At 43.8% G+C, this 10,013-nt stretch overlaps 1 protein-coding gene across 1 annotated transcript in view; it reads left to right on the forward strand.

The window, feature by feature from the left end:
• The first annotated feature begins 1,273 nt into the window (after positions 1-1,273).
• Positions 1,274-10,013, forward strand: part of LOC105505570 — a 26,654-nt gene continuing 17,914 nt past the window's right edge. Inside the window, 3 exon segments of the mRNA XM_011933437.1 lie at positions 1,274-1,518; positions 1,520-1,807; positions 1,892-2,273. Of these exon segments, the coding sequence (XP_011788827.1) occupies positions 1,325-1,518; positions 1,520-1,807; positions 1,892-2,273 (864 nt within the window). The 5' untranslated portion in view covers positions 1,274-1,324.

The following is a 10,013-nucleotide window of genomic DNA, read 5'->3' on the forward strand; positions in this document are numbered from 1 at the left end:
ATCCTATATCTGCATGTTAGCCTCTGTATGGAAAACGTGATTCTGTTCAGCACCTCCATTTTTGACCTCATAAGCGACCCTCACTTTTCCCCACACAAGGACACTAGGAGCACTGATCACCATTCTTTGGTGATGGTCACCCTCACAGTGCACTTGAACAAACTCTCTTAACTGGGTCCTAAGCCTTTTGATAATTTTAAGTTGCCAAATATCAGGAAGAAAATGTGCACATTCTCAAACTAAAAATGAATAAAGCCACACCACCACTGATGTTTTCAAGATATATTTTATTAAAAAGTTTGAATGTAAAAATAAATACAGCAACGTCAGCACAATGGCAGAGTATGACACCCCAATCTCTTCTCCCCAAACAGAAACTTTCTTTTCTTTTTTTTTTTTTTTTTGGAGACAGGGTCTTACTCTGTCACCCAGGCTGAAGTTTCTGTTTTAAACTTTTTAAAGTTTAAAGTTTAAAGCAGAAACTTTAAAAAAAAAAATGTTTTTATTGAGCCCAGGAGGTGGAGGTTGCAGTGGCTCATGCCTGCAATCCCAACACTTTGGGAGGCCGAGGTGGGTGGATCACTTGAGACCAGGAGTTTGAGACCAGCCTGGCCAATGTAGTGAAACCCTGTCTCGACTAAAAATACAAAAATTAGCTGGCTGTGGTGGGGAGGGGGGCGCTTGTAATCCCAGTTACTCGGGAGGCTAAGGCAAGAAAATCACTTGAACCAGGAGGCAGAGGTTACAGTGAGCTGAGATCGCACCACTGCACTCCAGCCTGGACAACAGAGCAAGACTCCGTCTCAAAAAAAAAAGCAGAAACTTTCAAAATTTAAAAAAAAGCATCTGTAACTGCTTTAAAATATAATCTAATGTTTATAGCAACCATGTAAGGGCTGAGTCCAGAAGAACACCCTTCAAAACCGTAGCAGGGGGGCAGTGTTGTCTGCTGGGTCCTGGAGACCTTTGGTGTCCACGCTGCTCTCACCATGCCGTGGGTCCAGACTGCGTCACAGCCTCTCGGGAGATGTGGGCCCTCGGAGCCTCTTTAGCGATGGACTCCAGGCTGCAGGCAGCCCAGCGGCAGCAGCAGCAGGATAACAGAACCTCTGGATGGACTCTTCCTGGGAAGCTTTGCTAATTTGCAGCCACTGCACTGTGTTCCTCATTAACGCCTGTCAGCTTAGTCGTTACATCATTTCACTGTGGTGGCAGGGACTCAGCTTGGAATTCTATATGGAAAAAGCGCCTGGGTCCCAGTCTTTCATTGGCTTCAACACAACCAGAAGTGCCTGCTCTTGAGGCTGGTGGGCCTCTAGGCAAGATGTCCCTGCCCATCAGGATAAACTGCTGGGCATCCAGCTAGGATAATGCCCTCGAGGACCCTGTGTCCATGACTCCTCCTCCATCGGACACGGGCAGCATCCACTGGAAGGCAGTGATTCCAGAGTGCAAGTATCAGTCCCTTACCAAGGAGAAGGAAGGAGAAGCCAGCCTACCCGCCCCTGCCATGACAGTGTGGCACGGTCCCAGTGGTGAAGTCTAAAGCTACCCATATCATCATGAATTCTCTGTTCACAAAACAGACCCAGGAAAGTACTCAGCATTTTGGGCGACAGGCAGGGCTGAGAGGTGCTGGCTACACACCCTACAAAGGCCTCACCATGGAGGAGACCAAGTACCTTTGAGTGGCAGAAGTGCTCCACCAACTAAAGCTACAGAGTGGAGAGAGAACAAGACAAGAGAGGCAACCTGCATCGGCCCAGTCTGCCCCAAGCTGCGCTCCTCACTCTTCCCCTGAGCAGAGGCCCAAAGGCTGGTTCACTTCTGGTTCTTCCACAGCTTTACCTGGCCCAGATCCCTGCACTCCTCACTCTTCCCCTGAGCAGAGGCCCAAAGGCTGGTTCGCTTCTGGTTCTTTCACAGCTTTACCTGGCCCAAATCCCAGCACCATGGATTCTGGATATGGAGACAAGGACAGAAACTTGTCAGATAAGTGGAGCCTCTTTGGACCGAGATCCCTTCGGAAGGAAGATTCTGCAAGTTTTGCCACCCAGGCCTACCGAGGAGCCCATAATCCCTCTCCAATGGAACTGATCCGTGCCCAGACCAACCACATGACTAGAGATCCAGCAACCTTGAAGCCACCCAAGATGGACATCCCAGTGATGGAAGGGAATACACAGCTGACACAGACCCATCATCTCAAACCCGGTGACTTGAATGTGCTCACAACTACCGGCTTCTGGAGTGCTTTCTCTTCCAGTCCTCTGGTAAAGAGGGTTTCCTGCCCCATTCCCCTTTTAACTTGGCTCTGACATAGGAAAGATATACGTATATCTTTCATATATATATTTGTTTTGTTTTGAGACGGAGTCTCACGCTGTCACCCAGGCTGGAGTGCAGTGGTGCAATCTTGGCTCGCTGCAACCTTTGCCTCCCAGATTCAAGCGATTCTCCTGCCTCAGCCTCCTGAGTAGCTGGGATTACAGGTGCTTACCACCACGCCTGGCTAATTGTTGTACTTTTAGTAGAGACAGGGTTTCACCATGTTGACCAGGCTGGTCTTGAACTCCTGACCTCAGGTGATCCGCCCCCCTCGGCCTCTCAAAGTGCTGAGATTACAGGCATGAGCCACCATGCCTGGCCGGAAAGGTATATTTTTAAAAACCTGTTAATTAGAGGCTAGAGCTGGAGACATTATTGGTTTTTGAGAAACATTAGTACAAAGCTTGCCCTTGTGTGGAAGAAGCCCTTTTGTACTGCATTAAAGCTAGACTAAATCATCTCAGCAGGGGTGTATGGGGGGCCTCATTACCTAGTTTTTCATCATTTATCCTAGATAAGAACTTTAAGAGATGCTCACTGACTCGCTGAGATGACTCTGGCCCTCTTGACGACTGGTACTGGGCTCCAGCCTTGTCACTTAGGGAACCCAAGATCTGTTTGGGACCTGGGTACAGGTAAATGCCAGACTTGGCAGGGACCCCTCTTTCTAGGCTGAACCTTGAGTCCCCCTGCTTTTTGGTAGACCTAATGGATCACTGTCCTGCAGCCAGTTCTTCACGTGGGGCCTCTTAGGTCAGTGCTGGGAGAGGCATGCTTCTCTGTCTATGCCACAGAACAAACACTAGGCTTGCAAAGCTTTCCTTGCACTTTAAAACGAGATTAATTTAACTCCAATTTGGTTAAAAACTTCCTAAGAGAGAAAATTCAGTCTACTGATTTGGTATTGGTAAATGGACGTTAAACTTTTTTTCTTTTTTTTTGAGTTGGAGTCTCTCTCTGTCACCTGGCTGGAGTGCAGTAGCATGATCTTGGCTCACTGCAACCTCTGCCTCCCAGGATCAAGTGATTCTCCTGCCTCAGCCTCCTGAGTAGCTGGGATTACAAACACATGCTACCACACTCAGCTAAACTTTTTTTGTATTTTTAGTAGAGACGGGGTTTCACCATCTTGGCCAGGATAGTCTCTATCTTTCGATGAGGCCACCCGCCTCGGCCTCCCAAAGTACTGGGATTACAGGCATGAGCCACCACACCCAGCCTAAACTTTTTTAAAGTAAAGAAGATGGTAGGCACAGTTAGATTATAGTCTTGAGGTTCATATGAAGCTAGTGTTACTGTATTTTGATTTCCTTGTTCAGAGCCTGAAACATCTGCAAGGGGAGGTGAAAGAATTCAAACTTTTCTGTATGAAAGCATTTTTCACCAAAATGAGCCTCATCCCTTTATGCAACACATAACCTCACTGAGGAAAGGAAACAGGGAAACTGCCTTCTTACTTCTCCTCACTGTGGACAAGTTCAGTCATTGTCTTGAACACTGTCTCAAATACCCGTTTTTGGTTTTGGATAGTATCTTGTCTGCATAAGCTGACCTTTTCATAGAGAGGCCCTGGAGTCTAAAATTATTAGAACAATTAATTTGTGTCTTCTATTATGGTCTCTTGTTTTGACAATAAAAATCCTTACTACTTCCAAAAAAAAAAAAATGGTAGAAGGGCCAGGCGTGGTGGCTCACACTTGTAATCCCAATACTTTGGGAGGCTGAGGCAGGTGGATCATTTGAGATCAGAAGTTCAACATGGCAAAACCTCATCTCTACTAAAAATACAAAAATTAGCAGGGCGTGATGGTACGTGCCTGTGGTCCCAACTACTCAGGAGGTTGAGACAGAATCACTTGAACCTGGGAGGCAGAGGTTGCAGTGAGCTGAGATTGTGCCACTGCACTCCAGCCTGGGCAACAGGGTGGGACCCTATCTCAAAAACAAACAAACAGACAAAACACACACAAACACACACACACTCACACATACCTGTAGAAGGTTTTGAAGTGATTCTAGATGTCTTTGCCCCACCCCTCTCCTATGTGGCAGCCATCTGAAAGCAGTAGTGATGTTAATGAGGCAACAGCCCAAGTCCCTAGTGCAAGACCATGTCCCCGATTCTGGAGGGATCAGAGCAGACCTTATCTGCAAGTTATTGTGTATGTCACATTTGTCTGAGCCACATTTCTATTCTAACCTGTATAGGGGCTAACACAGAAAAACTGATGCAAAGTTGATTTTCTCTCTGTTTTGCCTAGCTCAAAACTGAGGCCAAAAAAGCTAAAAATTATTGCAAACCAAAAGAACAACCCTAAGATGCCTGGGAAAAAAGATTACAGTTCAACAAACAACAGACTACCTAAGGCAAAATCTGTGTAGAGTTTCTCTGGGAAATTAGGACAATCAAAAGTAAATAGGGAATTTTGACAGACATATACATACATGCCCAGAACAAGATGCATGCTCAGAAAAGACCTGAGAAGACCTAAGCTTCCACCTTAGACTGATCCCTAGACACAGTGCAAGCCTAGCTTGGAATTGAAGGAAATTCCAAGCACAGAGCCAATTTGCAAAGAGTAGGAGAGCTCCTAGCATCCAAGGAATTCTCTGTCAAAACACTAGCTGAACTCAAGCTAAGAAACAGAGACTTTAGTGACCATGTCAACAAAAAATACAGTATTTGAAATATAGTTTGGGAACGTCGCTAAACAAACAGGCTACTGTAGCCTTCAATAACAGAAAGAAAAAAAAGAAAGAAAAGGAGCCAGCAAATCCTGGGGAAGGGGAGAATCTCATTTTCAGAGTTACCACACTGTAGTAATCAAATGTCTAGTTTTCAATGAAAAATCACAAGGCATACGAACAAATACAAAAGTATGACTAATTCAAAGGACCAAGGTTAATTGACAGAAACCATCCCAGAGGAAGGAGAGAAACTGGAGTTACTAGACAAAGGTTTAAAAAAACCTGTTTAAAATATGATCAGATCATTAAAGGAAGACACAAAAAAACTAAAGGAAATCAGTATAACAATGGATCAACAAAATGAGAAGCCAGGTACAGTGGTACATGCCTGCAATCTCAGCTACTTGGAAGGCTGAGGTGGGAAGATCACTTGAGCCCAGAAGTTGAGGCTTCACTGAGCTATGATTGTGCCACTACACTCCAGCCTGGGTGACAGAGTGAGACCCCATCTTTATGAAACAGAGAGAGAGAGAGACAGAGAGAGAGAGAGAGAGACAGAGACAGACAGAGAGAGAGAGAGAGAAAGAGAGAATATCAATAAAGAGATAAAAATTATCTAAAAAGAACAAAACAAATTTTGGAGCTGAAAAGAAATAAAATAATTGAAATGAAAAAATTAACTATAGGGTCCAACACCAGATTTGAGCAGGCAGAAAAATGAATTAGCAAACTTAAAGATAGAATCATTGAAGTCATCAAGTGTGAGAAAAAGAAAGAAAAAAAAGAATGCAGAAAGTGTAGAGTCTAAGGGACCTGTGTAACACTGTCAAGCAGACAAACATACACATTATGAGAGTTCCAGAAGGAGAAGGGAAAAAGGAGCAAAAGAATATTTAAAGAAATAATGGTAAAAAACGTACTGACTTTCATAGAAGATATAAATATACAAATCCAAGAAACTCAATGAACACTATTAGGACAAACACCAAAATACCCACACCTAGACACATTACAAGCAAACTGTCAAAAGCCAAAGACAAAAAGAGAATCTTAAAAGCAACAAAAGAGGCTGGGTGCTGTGGCTCATGCCTGTAATCTCAGCACTTTGGGAGGCTGAGGCAGGCAGATCACAAGGTCAAGGGATCAAGACCATTCTGGCCAACATGGTGAAATCCCATCTCTACTAAATGCAAAAATTAGCTGGGCGTGGTGGTGCACGCCTGTAGTCTCAGTTTCTTGGGAGGCTGGGGCACGAGAATCACTTGAACCTGGGAGGCGGAGGTTGCCATGAGCCAAGATCATGCCACTGCACTCCAGCCTGGTAATAGAGTGAGACTCCATTTCAAAAAAAAAAAAAAAAACAGCAACAAAAGAGAAGTGACTAGTCACATACAAGGGATCCTCAGTAAGATTAACAGCCAATTTCTAATGAGAAACCATGACCAACAGAAGAAAGCAGGAGGACATATTTAAACTACTGAAAGAAAAAATATGGCCAGGCGCAGTGGCTCATGCCTGTAACCCCAATACTTTAGGCCAAGTTGGGCAGATCACATGAGGCCAGGAGTTCAACACCAGCCTGACCAACATGATGAAAACCTATCTCTACTAAAAATACAAACTAGCCAGGCGTGTTGGTTGCATGCCTGTAATCCCAGCAATATACCATCAAAAGATAATTTATACCATCAAAAGAGAAGTAATATATCTTACATTACTTATACTAATAATGTATTACTAACTACATATTATTAGTAATGTAATTTGATGCACTTACCTTTTGTGCATCAAAATATACCATCAACACATAGAATGGGAGAAAGTATTTACAAATCATTTATCTGATAAGAGGTTAATGTCCAGGATATATAAAGAACTCTGATAACTCAATAACAATAAAATGAATTTTAAAATGGGCAAAGGACTTGAATAGACATGTCTCCAAAAAAGATAGACAAATGGCCAACAAGAACGTGAAAAGAGGCTCAGTGTCAATAATCATTAAGGAAATGCAAATCAAACAAAACCACAATGAGATACCACCTCACTCCCATTAGGCTGGCTATAATCCCAAAAGTGGAACAATAACAAGTGTTGGTAAGGATGTGGAGAACTTGGAACCTGGGTGTGTGGCTAGTGGGAAGGTAAAACGGTGTAGCCACTGTGGAAAACATCTGCTTCCTTCTCCTTGGCAGGTTGGATTCCACTGCTCTTCCCATCTATATGGTAGAAAACATGGCCAGTGGTTTGCACATTACTGGTCTAGACTCCACTCTCTCTCTCTCTGCCTTAATTCCAAATTCCTAGGAAGGAACACTTTAAGGCAGGTATCAACCCGTAAATTCCTCAATTGTGGCCTAAAGTAAAGGGCAACAATTGACCTAATTAGCTGCCTTCTCCTGGTCCAATCAGCTGTGACCAGGAGACAGGGTCACACGGCACAGGTAGCCACAAAGAGCCCACCATGGCTATCATGAGGACTTGAGAGGAGAAATAGCAGAAAAATCGAGAGGTTGTTTATTATAGGGGGATGCAAAATGTCAGAATATAATCAGTAGCACAACATACTAAAAGTTCCTAGTAGAGCCCCTCCTGTGTCCTCCCGCAGAGGCACACAGGAGGGAGGGGCCCTGGAACCTACATGGTAGGAGCAGAAAGGGACAGACATCATATAGTCCTAGCAAGGTAGAAATGGGAAACCCAGGACCTGGGACTGGTCAGATGTAGCCAGAAAGATGCACAGCTGAAATTCACACAGCTAATAATGTCTAGATTGAGCTCTGACACCACCTCTGTCCAATTCCAAAGCCCGTGCTCTTTCTGCTACTCATCATTGCCACTCTTTGGGCAGAAAAATATTTTGCTAGTCTGAGCAAGTATAAAAAGAGAAAAGGTCATAAAGGTCTTCATTTGTTTTCTGATAGAATGCCTTGTTTTTATAAGGTTTCTAAGAAGCATACAAAAATACACAATTTTCAAAAATTACTTATTTATCATGTGGTAGGCATATATAAAAGTTTTTACCTATATTATTGGATTTAATCATCATTATTTCCATTTTCTGGATGAAAAAGCTAGAATTCAGAAAGGCTGTCCGGGCATGGTGGCTCACACCTGTAATCCCAGCACTTTGGGAGTCTGAGGCAGGCAGATCACTGAAGGCCAGGAGCTCAAGACCAGCCTTGCCAATATGGTGAAACCCGTCTCTACTAAAAAGTACAAAATGAGCTGGGTGTGGTGGCACACACCTGTAATCCCAGTTACTCTAGAGGCTGAGGCAGGAGAATCATTTGAACCCAGGAGGCAGAGGTTGCAGTGAGCCAAGATCACGCCACCGTACTCCAGTGTGGGCAATAAAGCAAGACTTTGTCAAAGAAAGAGAGAAAGAGAGAGAGAAAAGAAAGAAGAAAGCAAGGAGGGAGGGAGGAAGGGAAGGAGGAAGGAAGAAAGTGGAAGGAAGGAAGGAAGGAAGGAAGGAAGGAAGGAAGGAAGGAAGGAAGGAAGGAAGGAAGGAAAGCTGTTAGTAATTTCACAAAGTGATGTATTTAGTAAATGACAAAGCTAGAGTAGTTATGTCTGAGCCCACAGCCTTAAGCTCTTAAGTGTTAGGCTAAATAGTTGAGAAGTCAAGATGAAGAAAAAACATGGTGAAGAAATTACAGTCTGGGCCAGGCATGGTGGCTCACACCTGTAATCCCAGCACTTTGGAAGGCGAGGCAGGTGGATCACCTGAGGTCAGGAGTTCGAGACCAGCCTGGCCAACATGGAGAAACCCCATCTCTACTAAAAATACAAACATTAGCCAGGCATGGTGGTGTGCGCCTATAATCCCAGCTACTTGGGAGGCTGAGACAGGAGAATTGCTTGAACCCAGGGGGCAGAGGTTGCAGTGGGCTGAGATCATGCCACTGCACTCCAGCCTGGGCAACAGAGCAAGACTCTATCCCCACCCCCCAAACACCCCCCAAAAAAAGAAATTATAGTTGGATTATCCTCTAGAATTATATCTCATTTTGTCTTGATTGGAAGCCAAGAATACACCAAAAAATTAAAGATTCCTAGTGGCCAATGCAAAAAAAGGAATAAAATGAATTATAAAATTGTGATATTGTTAAGATTAATAAAAGTTTAGGATGGCCCCAATTTTTTTGATACCTCTCAGTACCCCATGAGTCTTTATAAAGAGAATAGTATGTGATGTCATAGATAATGTCTTTGACAACATCTTTACAAAAAAATACCATGACCCGTTTTATACTCATGCATTTGCAATTCACTCACTTAATCACAGTCGATATAAAGTAAAATAATGTGAGTTGAGGAAGTTCTGTATGAGGCCAAACAAACGTCGTCTCATTCACAGCTCTCTGGAGAACTGGTTTGAACCAAGGTTGTATGTATGTGTGTGTATGTGTTTCTGTGGTGTGTGTGTCTGTGTAAGAAAAAATGGATTGTATTTTCTTCAGAGAACTTACCATACATATTTTAATAAGAATTACACAAGAGCCATGGTTGTGATTTCTGAGGTAAAACCTGGAGCACAGGTAGTCTATGTTGCTGACTTAAAATAGAGTCCCAGGCCAGGTGCAGTGCCATGTAATCCCAACACTTTGAGAGGTTGGGGCAGGTGGATTGCTTGAGCTCAGGAGTTCGAGACCAGCCTGGGCAACATGGTGAAACCTCGTCTCTATGAAACATACTAAAATGAGCTGGGCATGGTGGTGCCCACCTGTAGTCCCAGCTATTCGGGAGACTGAGGTAGGAGGATGGATTGAGCCTGGGAGTGCAGAGGTTACACTGTACTCCAGCCTGGATGACAGAGCCAGACCCTGTCTCAAAACAAAAACAAAAACAAAGCCCCAGAGAGAGATAGAGGTTAAACTTAAGCAACTAATAAAGATTTACATCAAAACAGCATGGTACTGGTACCAAAACAGAGATATAGACCAATGGAACAGAACAGAGCCCTCAGAAATAATACCACACATCTACAACCA

This window comes from Colobus angolensis, unplaced genomic scaffold, assembly GCF_000951035.1.
Source record: "Colobus angolensis palliatus isolate OR3802 unplaced genomic scaffold, Cang.pa_1.0 Scaffold126, whole genome shotgun sequence".
Classification (NCBI taxonomy): domain Eukaryota; kingdom Metazoa; phylum Chordata; class Mammalia; order Primates; family Cercopithecidae; genus Colobus; species Colobus angolensis.